Source organism: Trichechus manatus, unplaced genomic scaffold (assembly GCF_000243295.1).
Source record: "Trichechus manatus latirostris isolate Lorelei unplaced genomic scaffold, TriManLat1.0 scaffold00008, whole genome shotgun sequence".
NCBI classification, from domain to species: domain Eukaryota; kingdom Metazoa; phylum Chordata; class Mammalia; order Sirenia; family Trichechidae; genus Trichechus; species Trichechus manatus.
Window position 1 is genome coordinate 22,968,800 of NW_004443944.1, and position 17,574 is coordinate 22,986,373.

The 17,574-nt window shown below is 54.7% G+C and overlaps 1 protein-coding gene across 2 annotated transcripts in view; it reads right to left on the reverse strand.

The window, feature by feature from the left end:
* Window positions 1–17,574, reverse strand: part of PLCG1 (phospholipase C gamma 1) — a 40,261-nt gene that overhangs the window by 9,361 nt on the left and 13,326 nt on the right. For both annotated transcript variants that reach the window (XM_004370343.1, XM_012558813.1), the window contains exons 2-17: window positions 7,249–7,401; window positions 7,043–7,136; window positions 6,829–6,876; window positions 3,862–3,946; window positions 3,680–3,763; window positions 3,431–3,465; window positions 3,124–3,196; window positions 2,928–3,029; window positions 2,592–2,710; window positions 2,430–2,515; window positions 2,235–2,355; window positions 1,288–1,456; window positions 1,025–1,147; window positions 843–944; window positions 559–746; window positions 63–263 (exon numbers count right to left, since the gene is read on the reverse strand). In XM_004370343.1, the coding sequence (XP_004370400.1) occupies window positions 63–263; window positions 559–746; window positions 843–944; window positions 1,025–1,147; window positions 1,288–1,456; window positions 2,235–2,355; window positions 2,430–2,515; window positions 2,592–2,710; window positions 2,928–3,029; window positions 3,124–3,196; window positions 3,431–3,465; window positions 3,680–3,763; window positions 3,862–3,946; window positions 6,829–6,876; window positions 7,043–7,136; window positions 7,249–7,401 (1,783 nt within the window). The remainder of the gene's footprint in view (window positions 1–62; window positions 264–558; window positions 747–842; window positions 945–1,024; window positions 1,148–1,287; window positions 1,457–2,234; window positions 2,356–2,429; window positions 2,516–2,591; window positions 2,711–2,927; window positions 3,030–3,123; window positions 3,197–3,430; window positions 3,466–3,679; window positions 3,764–3,861; window positions 3,947–6,828; window positions 6,877–7,042; window positions 7,137–7,248; window positions 7,402–17,574) is intronic.

Consider the following 17,574-nt stretch of genomic DNA (forward strand, 5'->3'; position numbering starts at 1 on the left):
TCAGCCCCAGTCGCAACAGCCACACCCTACTGCCCTGCCCTGCTACTGGTCCCCTCCCTCACTCTTTGCTCTCGTGAGCATTGGTCTGCGGGACAGGTTCTGAAAGGCGCATCTCAAACTCGTTGCAGCGCAGGGGCACCTGCTGGTAGTGTGTGATGAGGTCATACAGTGAGTCAAACACGAGGTTGTCTGTCAAGAAGAACTTGGGGGTCCCAGCATCCTGCCGGGAGTGGATCCGGCAGTGCTGGACCTTCCCATTCCGCCTGAGGGAAGACAGAGGGTGAGGCAGTGAGAAACAGGCCAGAGCCCTGAAGACCAAGTTCCACCCCAAGCCAGCCATCACAGTCTCCAAGAAGGCGGTGAATCTATGAAGGAGCTCAGGTCTGGAGCCGTCCTGGGGGAGATAGCGGAAAAAAAGCGCACACATGTGCGTGAGTGTGTGTGTGAGAGAGATTGAGATTACATTCCACGTAAAGGCCTGCAACAAAAGGCTAAATGTTACCCGTGGTTCTCTGGGTGGTGCTATCTCTACAGACGCACATTCTGAAAGTCGATTACCAGAAAGAGAGCGTGTAGTCGCCCACGAAGGTCTCGCTCTCGCGCACTAGGAAGGAGCCATCAGGCGCCCCGGTCTCAATGCAGTACTCAGTGAGCAAGCGCTCGGCAATGTGCCGCCCATCCCGGCCGGCCCCAAGCTTCCCGTGGAACCACTTCTCGTTGGAGTGCAGTTCTGTGCTGCCACTGGCCTGTGACGGGAAAGGGGCAACAGCAGAGATGCTCAGCGTTACTCAGCCCCCAGCCCTGGCCCAGCCTAGCCCCCAGCCCTGAGACTGGCCCCTCACCTCCTTGGGCTCTTCCTCGTCCTCGTTGCCCTGGTCACTACTGGTCTCTTCAGAGTAGTAGATCTTGCTGCTGGTCAGAACAAAGTAGTGGGGGTACCATTCCTGGAACAGACCAAGGGGGACTGTGAATCAGAGCCTCTCAGTACTTTGCCCCACTGGGCCCAGCCCAGCTTGGCCCTCACATGGTTCACGGGGTCCTCCAGGTAGAGGATGCCATTCTTGATGGAGTTGCTGATGTCGTTCTCAGAGTACATCACGGACGTCGGCACCTCCTCATAGGCACTGCCCTCAGCCAGCTTCTTGTGCTGTGGGAGACAGTCAGGACACGGCTGTGCTAGCCCCAGCCCTGGAGCCCCCCGCCCTCCAGGCCTACACCAAGCACCGCACTGATGACTGGGAGGGCCACTGGGAAGTATGGGACTCCCCTATGCCCCTATGCCCCTACCTTGATGAGGATCTTCCTCTTGAGCTGGTTGGGTGAGGGGAGCCCATCGGCGGCGATGTCCACGGGCTTGGTGAGGAGCGTGTCCCCAAGCACCTTTTTAAAGTACTGGGCCATGTTCCTCTGCTGGGCAATGCTGCAGTGGTCCTCGATGGAGAGGATGACCGGGTACCTGTGGGGAAGGGACCAGTGTGGTGAGACATGGACCCTGCAATTCTGGGGGGTGGGGAGCTCAGTCCAAACAGCCCCTTGTAAAATGAGGTGCTAGGAGCCAAGGACCTGGGGCAGGTTATCTCCAGAGTAATGACTCCAGAGAAGAGGCAGACCATGGCTGCAGTAAGGGAGGGTGGAGGGTGTCCTATGGGTGCTGAGGAAACGAAGCTGGGGGAACTGCTGGGGATGGGATGCCCCAAGTCGGTCCAATCACGGAGGCTGCACTAGCAATGCAAAGGGATTTTCCGATGAAGAGGAAAGGAGAGATGAGAAGCAGCCTCCAAAGTCAGCTCTTGGGGGCCCCTGGTGACCCCTTCAGGGAGGTGGGTGAGACTAATGACCACAGGTTAGGTGGTGAACAGGAACTGAGGAATGGGATGCAGGGACACAAGACAATTCTCTGGGCTGTGACAGAAAGGAAGGGGTTGGCAGGGCAATGGCCTGAAGAGACCAGGGTTAAAGAAATAATTTTTGAGAGAAGGGCTTGACTATGTCCCACAGGCTAAAGAGAAGGACCCATGAAGAGGGCAAGCCAAGGATGCAGTAAACGGAGCCACTTGGGAGGCAATGGCTCAAGCAAGAAGCAGGACAGGAGAGGCCACAGGAAGGATGAAGATGCCTTGGGTGTGGTGAAAGGCGGGGTAGTGTGGGGAGGGGGCATCTGCAGGATCCCTCTGCCCCGTCCTGGGGGTGGGAGAGCTGGAACACAGTCTCCCCCTGAACCCCACCCCACTCACTCTGAGGCCACAAAGGCATGTTCCTTGATGGTGTGCAAGACATCTGAGAACTTGATCTTGGTAGTGAGAGTGTGTCCGTGGTAAATGACCGGCATCCCATCTGGACCATCCCAGCAGTCCACTAGGAAGCGACAGCACCAGGGTCACATGGCAGCCCCTCCTCCCGCACCCCCCCAGCCCCCTGCCCCCACGCACACTCAATGCAGCGACAGCCCATCCGCAGGCAGCGTGCGTAGGCTTCCAGGGAGGACTCGCTGGAGAACTGGTCCCCAGTCAGGTACCTAGAAAGGGAAGGAGAGGCAGGTAGGTCCTTCCCTCCCAAGAATGGGCAGGGTGGGCCGAGGGAGCCACACTCACGTATTGTGTGAGGAGGAGATCCAGTAGTGGGAGAGAGGGTTGTTCATGGTGTCCGGGCACACAGCATCCAGCTGGGGGTTCCACACGCTGTTCTCTTTGGAGAACAGAAAGGTGACAAACTGTCCAGGAACAAATGTAGAAAAGAAGGGAAACTGAGCCCTGCCCTGCCCACCTGGACGGGGGTGGGGTGGAGGTGCTCTGTCTCAGCTGGGGCACACAAGGTGAACTGTAGACAGGAACAAAGTGGCATCCTTCAGAAGAATTCAGCTCCTGGGGCCCAGGTGGGTTCTGGTCACACCGCCCATTCTGACAAGAGGGGTGCAAGGTGGGACGCACCTCCTCCAGGAAGAAGTACGGTTCCTCAATCTCTCGCAAAGGGTCTCGGAGGAAGCTGAGCACGAACTCCTGCACCCGAAGCCGGTCCACGGCCCACAGCTCCTGATGGGGAGGGACAGGGCACAGTGAGAGGCCTCCAGTCAATGGTGAGCCTGGCAGCCCTCACCCTGACACCCTCGGCCTGGCCCAGCCATACCCCCTGGTACTCGAGGAGGAACTGCTGGAACTCAGGAAGGGACACTCGGCAGAGCTCTGGCCGCTCCCCAGCCCTGCAGGGAGAGAAGCTAAGTGCCCTGGCAGCCAGCTGGCTAGCATGGCCTGACCGACAATGAGGGGCCCTTCGAGAGGCAGAGCCCAGCACCCACCAGCACAGCTGCCCAGAATGGTCCAGCTCAGCCATGGTTCACCCCCTCCCACTGCCTCCTACCCGGGTCAGGAATCACCCAGGGAAGAGATGAAAGGGGACTCAGGGCAGGACCCCACCTCCCCTCTTCAAACCAAACCTCAGGGTACTGGCTTCCAGGAAGGGGAGGTCCATCTGCAGGAGACAGAACCTGGTCAGAGCGAGAGCCCTGGGAGGCCACGTGGGAAAGGGGCTCCCAGGAAGAAAGGCTGGGGCAGCAGATGGGGACAGGCCTCAAGAGAAGAGCTGGAGAATCTGCACCCAAAAGCCCCCAGGCAAGGCAGCGGGGCTGAGGCAAGCGGGGCTGGGGGGGGGGGCAGGGGTGGAGGAGGTCAGGTGGCTCATGCACCGTCTTCTGGGCGCTGTACATGAGGCTGCGGTACAGCTGCGCAAACTGCCCATAGGTGATGTCCCCGCTCCGCTGCTCCAGGTCCTGGCAGGGTACAGATTATGACTGCCAGTCAGTCCCACCAGCCTAGGAAGCCTGGCCTCTCCTTGCCCCACCCACGGGGTTCTCCCAGAGGCCCTTACTGTCAGCCGCTCTCGGAGGAAGCGCATGTTGGGGACCCGGTAGTTGACCTGGGACAGCATGTTCTTCAGGTCCTTGGCTGATATGCTGAGAAAAGAGGGACATCCGGTGGCCTCACCCAGCCACTGACGTGGGCTGAGCCCACCTGGGGCCGGAGAAGCACACAACACTGCTGGGAGCCTGGTGTCCTGAGGGGATACTGGATCTGGATCAGAACCACAGGGCGACCAAGGGAAATCCCTTCCTTTCTCTGGCCCCCCAGCTTTCTGGGGTGGCCACATCCAGGACATAGGGAGGCAGGCTCCTGGCAGGGCTCACGTGCAAATTCCCCATGAGGGGGCAGCTCAGCAGGGGATTCCCCACCTGCTGCTCACTGGGATGCTGGGAGTTGGATCCTCAGAACCTGCTGTTTCCAAGCCCCATGAGCACCTGGCACCACAGTGCAGTGTGAGGGGACGGGCCTCCTCAGGCAAATACAATTGCTGGTCACTGAGCACTTACCCTGGGCCTGACAGGCGGCTAGCCTCCAGGGAAGGCACTCAATCAAGACAGAACACGTATGCCTGCCCTCCAGGGTGCCTTGTCCAGGATCTGGGGCTAGCGGACACTGCTGGCCCCGGCAACAGGATGGGAAAGATGAGGGGAAAAGGAGGCTTTCTATTCTGGATGGAGAGTGTCAGGGGGAGGGTGGGCACATCTGCTCCTCCTGCCCCAAGAGCCTGGCAGGCTGCACCAAAACATCAGCCCTCTGAACTGAGTAGTCATGGCTACTAACTACCACTCCATGAGCACGCTCCCTGCCAGAGGTCTGTGGCACCGTCTCAGTCCATCCTCACGAGCACCCAAGAGCAAGTGACTGTTAGGACCCTCGTTTTCCAGGTTTCCGAACATCACCAACCTCCCCTATGGCATCTTTCTCATCGAGATGTAAGCATGCTGTCACTTCTCCCACCTAAAAAAATGTATTGCCCCCGCTTACCTCTCTAGCAACTACCCCGTTTCTTTGCTCCCTTTCACAGCAAGACTCCTTGGAAGAGACATCTATGCTCTCCGTTCACGCCCTGGAGTGAGTCAAGGCATCACCCTCACCACCCCAACACTGCTCTTCTCAAGCACCAGTGACCTCCGTTGTTAAGCCTGAGGGTCAACCCTTAGTCTTCATCACACTTGACGTCTGGCACAGGGGGTCACTCCCTCTCCTTGAAACACGTTTTTTCCTGGGCTTCCGCAACTCTGCACTCTCCGTGTCTCCTCTTACCTCATGAGCTGCTACCTCCAGTCTCCTTTGCTGGTTCTTCCTCATCCTCCTCATCTCCCCAACCCCTCCTATCAGAGCAGCCTGGGACAAGCCATGGGACTCCTTCCCTTTTCTTGCTGCACTCACCTAGATTGTCTCATCCAGCCCCACGGCTTTAAACACTATCTATACGCTCCCAACTCACAGCCCCAGCCCCAGCCTCTCTCCTAAACTCATTTGACCCAAATGACTACTCAACACCTCTTCTTTCACACCTGACGGGCATCTTAAAACTTAACAGGCCCCAAACTGAACTCCGGATCTTACCCCTGTGTTCCTCCCACAGGCTTCCCATCTTCCCAGTTGCTTAGGCCAAAGAGCTTACTGCCATCCTCAACTTCTCTTTCTGTTACACCCCAAAATCAATCTCTTAGTAAATTCCATTTGGCTCTACTTTGGAAATACAACACACCCCAAATCCAACAACTTCCTACTACCTCCGGTCCAGGCCACTCCCGTCTTTCACCTAGAATGCTGAGACGGCCTCCTAACTCACCTGACTGTACCCTCGCCCCTCTGCTCTCCACACAGCAGCCAGAGTGAGCCCGTGGAACTCCAAGTCAGATTGCATCACTCCTCTGTTCAAAACCCTCCAATGGTTTTCTATCTCTTCCAGAGCAACAGTCAGAGGCCCTTACCACAATCTACAGTCCACAGCGGCCACATGCTCTGGGCCCCAGTATCTCCTGGCCTCCTACTGTCTCCTCTTGCTCCCCTGTGCATGTGGCTCCCTCAACACACCAGGCCTGCTTCCACCTGCGCAGGTTCCCTCTGCTTGGAAAGCTCTTCCCATGGCTTCATCTGACACCTCCTTCAGGTTGTTAAACAATGCTACCTTGCTGGCGAGCCTTTCCCTTGACTGTCCATTTACAACTGCAGCCCCTGCCCCTGTAACTCCCTGTCCCTGCTTTTTTTTTCTCCATGGCACTTACCATCACCCATTGTAACAATTTTGCTTGTTTATTTTCTTTATCGTCTAACACTTCCCACTAGATGTAAGCTCCATGTGGCAGGGCTTTCCATGTTTTGTTAATACCAGATGCTTGAGAAGCATTTGCTAAGTGAATAGATTAAGCGCAGTAAGGTGAAGTCATAGACCTAAGGACACTCTGCAAGAGGTGAAGGCAGGGTCTAACCTGCAGGTCTCTAGCAACTGGCCACTGCTTCTCCATCTCTCCTCAGCCCCTCTGACTGTCACACCATAGCCTCAAAGCCCTGAGCTGAAGGAATCCCCTCATATACCACGGCCTCTCCCCCGACCCTGGCCATCACCTGCAGGACCCCAACAGCACCGTAGTCCACCAGCTCTGCACTTCCTGCTTCTGCCCAAAGTGGCAGGGACACGGCATATGGTTGCTGACCTCTCACACCAGCTCACCCATGAGGATCACTTCCTGACAGTGTACACACAAACCTCCTGGCCCCTCTTTCTTGTGGCATCAGGGCCACCAGAGGGCTTTCTGCAGAAAGCTGCCTGTGCCAGAACCACCTGCCCCTCCCCATCCCCACTTGGAGCAAGTCCCCTGGGCTCCCCTGAATCAGGCCAAGAGACAGAGTAGAGAGCTTGGGTCCCCTGGGTCCTCTGGCTCCTAGGCAGCTGCTCAGAGGCCTTGCTCCTGTTCTGGCTGCCCCTACCCAGTCTGCTGGGCTAGAGCTGGGGCTTGGGACCTACCGATCCTCACGATTCCGGTCCACTGAGTAGAACTGCTTCCGAAGCCACCTGGAGAGAGAGAAGCCTGAGGTGAAGGCCACTTCTTCAGCTAAGGCCAGGGTCATGGGTCAGGCCTGGGGAGACCAGCAGGCAGGGCCAGGGTACACACAGGCCTGCAGTCCCTGCCCTGTTCCCTGATGCCCCCAACCCTAAGCACGTCAGGGATGGTTCTTACCTCTCAATCTGCAGGGGTGTGGCCGCCTGCAATGTATCCTCCATCAGCCAAGTTAAACCCTTGATCCACATGTTTACTTCATCCTCAGAAGTAGCTGTGAGCAACGGGCAATCAGCTGAGCGAGGGCCACACCTTCCACTGGGCCAGGAGCCTGGCGGACATTCCCCTCAAACACCTCCCACCTCCTCTAGCCCCTGGACTCCCACCTTGCAGGCTCAGGGTCTTCAGGCGGAACTCCATGCCATATAGGATAACAAAGCAGTGTGACTGGTCTGGCCGGAAAGCAGGGTCCTCTTGGTAGCGGTCAAAGTCCCGGGAGGTCTTCCCTGGGCGGATCTCCTTGATCTCACGGATATCAACTAGGAAGGTAGTGAAGACACCAAGGTTGGGCTGGGGGGTTTCAGAGAGGTCAGGACCAGAAGGGGAGCAGCCTGGCTTTCTCACTCACTCCCAGTCTCCTCCTCTGTGAGGGACCACAAAGAGAACCCCCAGCCCAGGGCAGAGCCAAGACCACTTGCAGTTACTAAAGCACTGGGCTGAGTCTCGGGACTGCCCTTTGCTAAGCGCTGACAGGTCTGAGAGGGCTGTCTAGGGGAACGGGGAGCTCTGTCTTGTGACCACCCCTCCCCATCCCTGTTCCACCTCTGAGGATACAGTTGATCACTCTGATCTGGAGAAAAGCTGGGCTCCAGAAGGAGAAAGTCTCCAGGCTGTTGTGTGAGGACCATTTCCTGACACAAAGTATACACCACCCAAATTACAGCCCTGGGGGCAGGGCTGGGATGGGGCCAGCCCCAGCGGGTCTCAGGATCTATGAGAGGAAACAGGGCTCAGGCTCAGAGAACTCTACATCCCTGAAATGGCCGTCCCCTGGAGACAGGCCCCACATGTCTCAAGCAAGAGGCCTGGTTCCTCCTGAGGCAGAGGCTACCCAAGTGCTGCAGCCAGGCTGGGCTTAGCCCACCTTTCTGCTGGGGACAGCTTCCCTATCCCAGCCACCAAAGGGCGTGCTCCCCCTGCCCTCACACGGCATGGGCTGGGGAAGTGCACAGGCCTGAGTGGCAGACAACCTGCCTCGGCCGAGGGATGACGCTGAGTGACTCATTCACTTCTCACAGTCTCAGTTCCACCATCTGTAAAGCACAGGGCCTGAGTGCTGTCTCTAGAAGGCAGGGTGGCACAGGTAGACAACACATGCGTGGGCTCTGGGAGCAGACTTGCCTGGATTAGCAAACCAGCTCCACCTCGCATTAGCTGTGTGCCTTCAGGGGAGGTACAGCCACTCTGACCCCGTTTGTCATTTGTGAAAAGAGGTAACAAACAACAGCATCGAGAGGTCGTGGGGAAGACCAAAGTTCTAACAGCTAAAAGCCCCCAGCATTCTATGTGGCACATAACGGGAGCTTATTAAACCCTGGTTCCCTTCTTCTGCCCTCTCACTCAAGTTTGCTCAGGCACGAAGGTTCTGATCTGGGCCTGGAGAGGGGCCCTGGGTAGAGGGCAGACATTACAGCCCAGATAAAGAGACAACAGATTTTGGGAGAATCAGTCCAAGTGGAAGAAGCTTGGCTTAGCCGAAAGAGAAGACACTCTTTGAGCACCCTCTCAGCTATGGAGCCTCCTAAAATGCTCTAACCCAGACTGGCCTGGGAAGATTTCGAGCACCCTGACTGGCCAACCCCCACCCAGTAGCCCTCCTAGCCCAAAATGTACACCAACCTGCTGGAGGGCTCCAATCTCCCAGGCTCTCTTCCTGTCTTGTCCTGTCCCTTGAGTCACAGCCACAGCCACAGCCCATGTCTCCCACCTGAACACTAGCCATCACCTCTGGCCACAGCCCCAGCCCCCGCCCCCCACCACAATATTACTGGTTCCACCCGAGCTCCTCTCCTGTGCCTCAGCCAACCCTCAGATGTGGTCCTCCACCTGAAAGCCCAACTTTCCTGCTGGTTCCCTGCCTCTTAGTTCTCCTCACCGATCACCCATCCTTCCTCAGCCTTCTGAAGCTTTATAAAACAGTTCTGATCCCACCACATCCCGTGCAGCGCCCTTCAGAGGTTGCCCACTGCCAGCCTAATGGGAATAAAACCAAAAAACCAAACCCGTTACCATCGAGTTCATTTCAACTCATAGCGACCCTACAGGACAGTATAACTGCCCCATAGTTTCCAAGAAGCAGCTGGTGGATTTGAACTGCCAACCTTTTGGTTAGCAGCTGAGATCTTAACCACTGTACCACCAGGACTCCAAATATGCTCCTTATATGATCCATCAAGGCCCCTCAAGATGGGGGCTCAATGACTTCTCCCCAGCTTTTGCTCTCCCATCTTCTCTGCTTTATCCAAACTAAGATGGACCTAGGTCAAAACAGCCTGTGCTTTTCCGTCTCCCCACATTTCATGCTGGTCCCTGGCTTGGGAATGTCTACCTCCATTCTCTCCCACCAAAGACCCAACTCAGAGGTGCACTCCAGCAGTAATCATACACTTGACACCTCACAGTATTACCTGCAGGTACGTTCCCTTCAGCCAGGAGGGCCTCGCCTGGTGCTGAATGAACAAATGAAAAGAGCAGGCACGAGGTAGGGGAGGGGCAGCAGAGTGGGGATGGAGTAAAAATGAGGAGTTATACTCAGGCAGGAACAGGCAGAAGGGGGAAATGGGTCACAAAGACCCAGCCTGACACAATAAGCATTTCTAGGATGGAAAAATTAACTTGGAGAAATTTCCTCCAAGGAGGAGGAAATGCTCTGATCAGTAACTGCAGAACAACCACACACTCTGCCCTTTGAAACAGAAACCAGCATGTTTTCCGGGCACACAGCTGCTGCCACCCCCTCCCACCCCCGCCTCACAGGCACAGACACACATGCACTGCACACACACTTCACACAGGCCAGGGCCAGCGTTCATGACCTGGGCCCTCACAGCTGCCCATCAGCCATTAGAGGGAGTCCGGGATGTGGCTCCCACTTGGCAGGTAGCCGGAGGGTCAGTCAAAGGCTGCTGCTAGGCCCTATGGCATCACACCACCACCTTCCAGTGCATACATACATTTACACATGTGCGTGTGTGCGTGCGCACACATGCTCGCTCTCTCTGTTGGCAGGCCTGAGGTGAACCTCCATCTGACCTGCACTGTACTCCTGGGCACACTGCCACTGAGACCAGTCCGGAGGCAGAACAGGCTGTAGCCCAAGACAGGGATCAGGTAGACGAGAGCAGCTCAAGGCCAGGCGTCCACCTTTCCCCAAGCTCCCAAATGGCCATATTTGGTCCCTAGTACTTCCTCCCATAAAGTGGGACATGCCTGGCCCTGATGTCCTCAAAGTCCATCAAGCCAATAGCAGACCAAAAGGACCTGGCATCACGATGTGACACTCTACGAGGTCCTTGAAAGCCACATCCTGTGCTACCTCCCAAACCCAGGCCCATCCTCCTGCCTCCAGAACCAATACAACAGTCCCCCTTCCTGATAGAAGCTGGTCCCCAGGGACTGCCATCAGGGGAAAGATGCTGGAATCTTAGTGGTTCCTGTGGCACAGCTCTGCCCTGGTTGTGGAGGAGACCGGCTGAGACACCCCAGTACGGTCTGTGTCAGACCAGCAGTGGGTAAGGGAGGGCAGGCAGGGAGACCTTTCCAGGACCCGGGAGCTTGAGGGGAGGAGGAGAACTGCTTGAAGGCACAGAACAGAACCCTATACTGATACCCATGCCCCAGCAGCGCTCCCTTCTCCCACTACTCAGAACCACAGAGAACAATGTTAGGGGGAAGGGAAGAGAAAAGCCAGGGTTGCTAAGCATTCCAAGCATGGCTGAGAGAGACAGTAACAGCATAAGCTTCTTGGGGTACTGAAGGAGACCTGGTCCCTGGCATTTAATCACCCACAAACTCTCATGAAGAAACAGACTCAGCTCCTTGAGGGATTCTGGAGTAATGAGGATCCCCTCTGTGCCTGTGCCAGGGGCTTGAATCACATGCCAGCTCTGAGGGCTGAGAACCTTCTCACGAGCCAGGCTACCTGGTGCTCTAGGCAGAATCCTAGGGCCTTGCTCTGCTCCTCGCCCCTGGTGGAGCTCTGCTCTTCCAGGAAGCCTGCCCTCACCATGCCCTTCATGAAGGCTGCCCAGGCCCAGTGGAGGAGAACCACACGGGTCTTCAATTCAAGCTGTGAGGACTGAGCAGTCCCTCACTCTTCCAGCCTGTTTCCCCATCAGTGAAATGGGAATTCCTCCTCTCACAGGGCTGGGAGGGCACTGCTGAGAATCGCTGCTCCCACGGAGGTCGGGACAGAGCCCAAAGCCCAAGATCGACTCTCCCATCTGGGTATCTTTGTGTGCTAGTCTGCCTGACTGTGAAAGGTTTAAGGAGTTACCCCCAATAGAGCCTTCAATTTACCCATGACAAACCAGAGAGGATAACAGACTTGTCCAAGGCTTTAACTGTAAGTTTGGGGCCAGGATGTGAAACTCGGTCTGTGTGATTTCAGATCTGCTAGTCTCCCATTCCGGTACCCCACCATGTGTGAGGTGGTGGTGGAGAGCATGTGCCTCAGACTGTTAGCCTCTAGGGTGCTGTGACTGGAATAGGCTGGGTGCTGTGGGCTCAGGAAGCGGTCCCTGACTTACAGTATGTCTGCATACTCTAACGTGAGCTTGAAGGAACTCAGGGGCCCCAGGAGTCCCACTCCTCCCACCTAGAGCCTCACCCCTGAAAGACACCTTTAAGGCTGGAGAAACAGCCCTTGCGATTCTTTTCCTTGGCCTGAGGCAGCTGTGGCCCAACTTTACCTCTGCCATCTGACTTTGCCCCCAACAGAGCCCTGGCAGGCTTTTCCATCTTATTTCTCCCCTTTCTTCTCTCTTTGCTTAGCCTAGGGTTAGACTCCTTGCCTGAGGCCACAGAGTCCAGAGACCACCCAAAGTGGAGTGTCTTACTCATGAGAACAACTGCCTTTTGGACTTATCAGCAATGTGACCTCAGGCAGTCACTTTCCCTTTAAGAACTTCAGTTTCCTCATCTGTGGCAAGCTAGACACCAACAATGGGTATTGTTGCTGCTCTCAGGGCCAGCTTAGAATGTGACTTCGCTGGTGAGCAGGCCCCCACCCCTAAGACAACACCCAATCTCTTGGGTGGAGAGAAGAGGGGGTGCTGACAAGGGGACAAGCTATGTGGCAGGCAGCCAGTCTGGAGCCTGGGAAAGGGGGAGAAGACAAAGACCACAGAGGACCCGTCTGTATGCTTGGCTCCTCTGAAGGTAGGGCTGTTTCCTGTCTCAGAATCTTGCTCCCCACCCCCTCCCAGAGATCAGACAAAGCCTGACACCATCTCTGATCCTGCCAGGTGCATGGGGACTACCAGCCCGCAGGGCCATGCAGGGGTGTGCGTAAGGTTGCACACCCATTGACCAGGCAGAGTCCTAGGACAACAGGAATCCTAGGGGACAGAAAGGGGGTGGCAAGGGTGGGGCACTAAGCCTTTTCCGGAGATCCTCAACAAGCATGGCCCATGAGAGTCAGCCAATTCTGCCCTGGGGGATAGAAACATGGCCCCAAGAAGGCTTCACCCTGACCATGGCAGGGCCTGGAAGGACAGAGGGAGCCCAATCATCAAATCTAAGCCCCTAAATTAGACCCAAGCTCACTGATCAGGAACCCAAGTTCTAGTGTCCCCTGTGCTCAACAAAGCCACTTTTCCAATAGGCCTACCGACGACAGAGGTTCCCTAAATCTACAGGCCCATTAACCACCCATCAGGCAAGGAGGTGTGCCGAGGTATCGAGGTATCGTGAGAGCGCTGGCAAGGTGGTCAGGAGGCGTGGCCCCATCTCTGCCTGCCACATCTCCCTCATTTGCAAAGGGGGGATCACCACCCTGGCACCTCCTTCATAGGACTACGATGAAGATGCCAATGAGAAAAGAGACATAAAAGTGATTTTACCAGAAAGGAATGGGATGATATATTGAAAATTAAACCCTAAAAATGATGAAGACGTGGCTACAAGTTGCCAAGAAAACAGAACAAAACAGAAGGAAATGGTACAAACCACAAACTTCTGGATGTAAAACGTGCTTTCACTGAAATACTTCCCTTAAGAGAGTCTTCCCTTTACAAAGCGCCTAAGTTAATTGATCTAAAGTGCAGCAGAAACCATCCACTTAAACATGCATATAAACAAAATTTCCAACTCAAAGAAATTACAACTTATGATAAATATTAAAGGTCTTTAGTGATTATTACCTCGGCAGGTCCCTTTTCCTCGCTGGGTTTTCACTACTCCCACTTGTGGGTTTGGACCCCAGGTCCTCTCAAGGCCTGTGCATCTAGCCCTGTAGAGGAACTAGAGGAAGGTAGGGGAAGCCCATCCCTCCTCAGGAGGCTCCAAGTCCAATCAAGGCTACAAGAGACACAGCCCTCAGGCCCCCAGTGTCTCACAGCGCTCCTTCCTACCTCTGAGCCTCTGCACAAGCTAGTCCCATTTCCTGAAGTAAACCTCCTCCATAGCCCAGTTTCATCCTGGGCTCCACCACTCTTATCACCTTCTAGTCCCTCCTGGTGTCTAGGCCACAGGCCTGTGAGCTCCCCCAAGGAAAAGGCCACTCATGACTCTTCTCTCCATTCTCCACCAGACCAACACAAACCCAGGCCCTGGGGAGGCCTCAGAATGCTCACACAGTGCTTAAGAGCCAGAAGGAACACGTGAAAGACTCCGGAGCTAATGATCTAACAGATGCAGCAAGGGTCCCCTATGGCTTCCTAGAAGAGGTGGTACAGTGGGCAACAAGGCCAAGGAGCTACAACAAATACACAATGCAGTGGTTAGTGAAGTGACTGTGGGGACATAAAAGAGGGACTAGGCACAGATGAGGGGTGTAGCTTCTGTGGGCCAGTGCAGTCTAGAAACACTGGGAGGCCCCCTCCAGCTAGTGAGAACCATGGGGCGCTAATGGAGCTTTGGGAAAAGCAGAACAGTTAAGAGGAAGTGTTGCTGAGGGTTCCCTGAGCCAAGGCCACCGGGAGATTCAGGAGAGGGGGTCCCAGGGGTCAGAAGAGGGGCACGGATTCGCCCAGAAAGCTCTCATCAATCACTCTCCCCATGTATAGCCTGGGCAAACACACAGGCTACTCCAGTCCCCCCACCCGTCATCACTCTCCAAAGAAACAGCACACTCAGGGCCTGGGGGAGTGTAAGCTGAGCCGAGCCTTCTCACCAGAGGATGCTAAGAAATGGACAAAGGAAGCTGCAAGTGGAAGCCACTGCCATCCGGCCAATTCCCAGCCGGTATCTCTGCCACCTCGACCCATGTTCCTGCCCAGCTCGCTGTGGGGTGCGACAGGCACTGCACTGCAGATCTCCTTTACGGAGAGCCAGAGGCCGTAGGCACCAGCACCTGGGAAGGGGTCTCTGCACCAGTCAGGCACATAACAGCTCTGACAGAATTTTCACAGCTCTGAAGGGAAGGACAGAGATGGCCTGAAGCTCAAAGAAAGGAACCTGGACACACTGGGAAGGGAACCTAATGCAGAAGCAGCCAGGGGCATCGGATGGCCCAGCAGTTCCCAAGCTGGCTGCCTAGTGCCCACGGCCTCTGGAAGGAGCGAGAGTTCCCCTCAGCCTCCCATTCCCACTCCCATCTCCCAAAAGAAACACAGTCCCAAATCTGATGCGGGAGCTTTCCCTGAGTGACCCCCAGTTCCCACCAAAGGAAGGTGAAATCTGAAGGGTGGGTAGCTAAGCACCTGCATTTTACAGATGAAGAACCAGGCTCAGGGATTTCCAGGGTCACCAAGCAAGGAAAAGGCTAGGCTGGTGCTTAATCACCTCCCCATTCCTGTGCAGCTGTCTTCAAACCAGAGCAGGAAGGGGAAGAGAGGCCCAGTGCCCATTTCACAGGGTGAAGAGAGGGAAACCCTAGAGTCCAAATTATACCCACAAGGGCAGAGCTCAAGGCTCTGCTCCCAGCTGGGGCTTCAAAAGGTCACCGTTCCCCCAAAGACCTAACCGAGAAGCACAGCCAGGGCCTGACTTGGCATCCTGACCCTCTCCCACCATAGTGAACAGGAAAAGGCCATTCAGACAGCTATATGGAGTGGGGTCCCCCTACCTGGAACCCTGCACCCCTACTGTATTAACTGCTTCGGGTCACAGCTGTAAAGAATTGTGGCCAGTACATGAACCATCTAGAATCTAGATTCTAGATGAATCTCTTCTTTGGAGCAACGAGGAAATGGAGGTTCAAAGCCTTAAAGGGTCTTGTCAGGGTCACACAGTAATTTCAGGGCAGCAACGGGACTTTCTGTGTGTCCTCACAGCAACCACCACTCCCCTGACACTGGATATACAGAGAAGAAGCAGGGCAGCCCCAGGGAGCCTTCACACCACCTAGGCAGGCCTCCTACCTGGGAGGCAAGTCTAATCCCACCCATTTCAGAGGTGGGACAGCATGCCTGAGGCCCCAAAGGAAGGAGAGGAAAGGAGGCCCCACTCAGAGAACTCACAGCCGGAAAAGAGCTCAGCATGTTATCTACTAGGTTTATTCATTCATTCCCTCTTCCAATCAAACATTTATTAGGCATCTACTCCATGTCAGGCCCTGGGCCTGGGTAAAGAGAGATCAATAAGGCATTTGAGTTCCTGCCCCTGAGAAAACCCCTGCATGACGGAGGAAACAGATGGGGAACCAGATAACTATGAGGTCATGAAAAGAATGGAACAACAGAGACGTGTCTGTGGTGCTGAGAGTGTGCAGAGAAAGCAGCAGCTGCCCTTGGAAGTCTGAGATTGCTTCACAGAAGCAGGGTCTTGAGGGCTGACCTGCGCATACCGAGCGGGGGGCAGTGGGGTCGGAGAAGCTGAGGCTTTGATGCAGGAGAGTGTTGTGTTCAGGGGACAGGGAGTTCAGAGTTTCATGGAGGAGAGGAAAGGGAAGACGGCCCTACACCAGCCTTGAATGCCACGTAAGGAGTCTAAACTTAAACAAGAGAAAACAGCAGGAAGAGGTGGCTTTCCCCACTTTTTGTTTGTCCAAGCCTAGATGACCCCCAGTCAGCCTATGGTTGGCCTGGGTCAGGGTCTTGTGTGCTCTTCCGCCTGCAGGTGATGCTGCCCATGTTCTTTCTAGATAGCCTGTGTCTGCTCGGTCCCAGGTTACAGAAAAGAGGCTGTGGGCCCTCGGGCTGCTCAGAGTCACAAAAGGCCCCATAAAATGTTTCCCATAGCATAGTCAGGTCACTTGGAGAACCACAGTACTAAGCATGTCACTCTTCTATCACCCTCTTTCCTGATTCCTCAGCAGGAATAAACACCGTGGACCACGTTCTCCCTCCTGCTTGAATCTTTTTGCCCTTGACTTCCCCCTACAACCTCTCCTGGTTTCCCTTCTTCCTCTTTGGCTGGAGGCCTATTCCCATTAAACACTGGGCATCATCAGGACTCAGGCCAAGGTCTCTCCTCTCCTGAGCTCTACTTTCTCGCTTGTCAGTGTCATCCATGCCCACAGCTTTAAGTGCCTCCCACATACAGGTAATTCAACAGTACATCTCCAGCCTAGACAACTCCCCTCCTCCAAGCTTCCAACTGCCTACGTGCCATCCCTACCTGCCGCCCATCTCAATAATACCGCCAACTCAACCTCTCAAAACCAAACAAGTTACCTTCCCTCACCAAAACCCAGACCGTTTGCCACACCCCTTACATCAGCTAATGATGTAAGGATGATGCTTCACCATCCAAACAGATGCAAAAACTATAAACTTTAGGATCATTCTCAACATCCCCTTTTCTCTCACCCCCTCCCAATCCAATCCTTCAACAAGCCCTACTGGCTTTACTTATTATCATAATTAACCATACTTACCGAGCACCTATATGTGGGACCTTATGTGAGGTACTTAAATACATTACGTTACTTGGAATACGAGCACCTCAAAGAGATGAATGTAGGATATGCACATGATGCCAGATAATCTTAAAATAGTCCTCAGTTAAATATGGCGAAAACCTGAGAAGCACAGAAAACTAAGTCAAGTTATCTCTGCTGGGTGGGAGAGGAGGAACAGCAGCAGTGACGCTGGGTGTCTCTACCTTTCACTTCTTGCATATTAACTTTATCCAGACATTGTTAAGTTCTTGATAAGATTATTTCATTTCATCCTTACAAACAATGAGATAAAGTAGAATTCCAAAAACAAAGCCCACTGCTGTTGAGTGGATTCCGACTCATGGCAACCCTATACGACAGGGTAGAACTGTTCCATAGTTTCCAAGGCTATAATCTTTATGGAAGCAGACTGCTACATCTTTCTGCCAAGCAGCGGCTGGTGGGTTCAAACCACTGACCTTTTGGTTAGCAGTTGAGTGCAGGGCTTCAAACTGGTTCATTCTGATTCAAACCCCTACTGAGAATTTGTATTTTTAACAAGTTCCCAGGCGATGCTAATGCTGCTGGTTAGGGACCAATTCTGAGAACCACTAGCAGAGCAGTGGTTTATTTATTATACATAAGAATCACCTGGGGATCTTGTTAAACT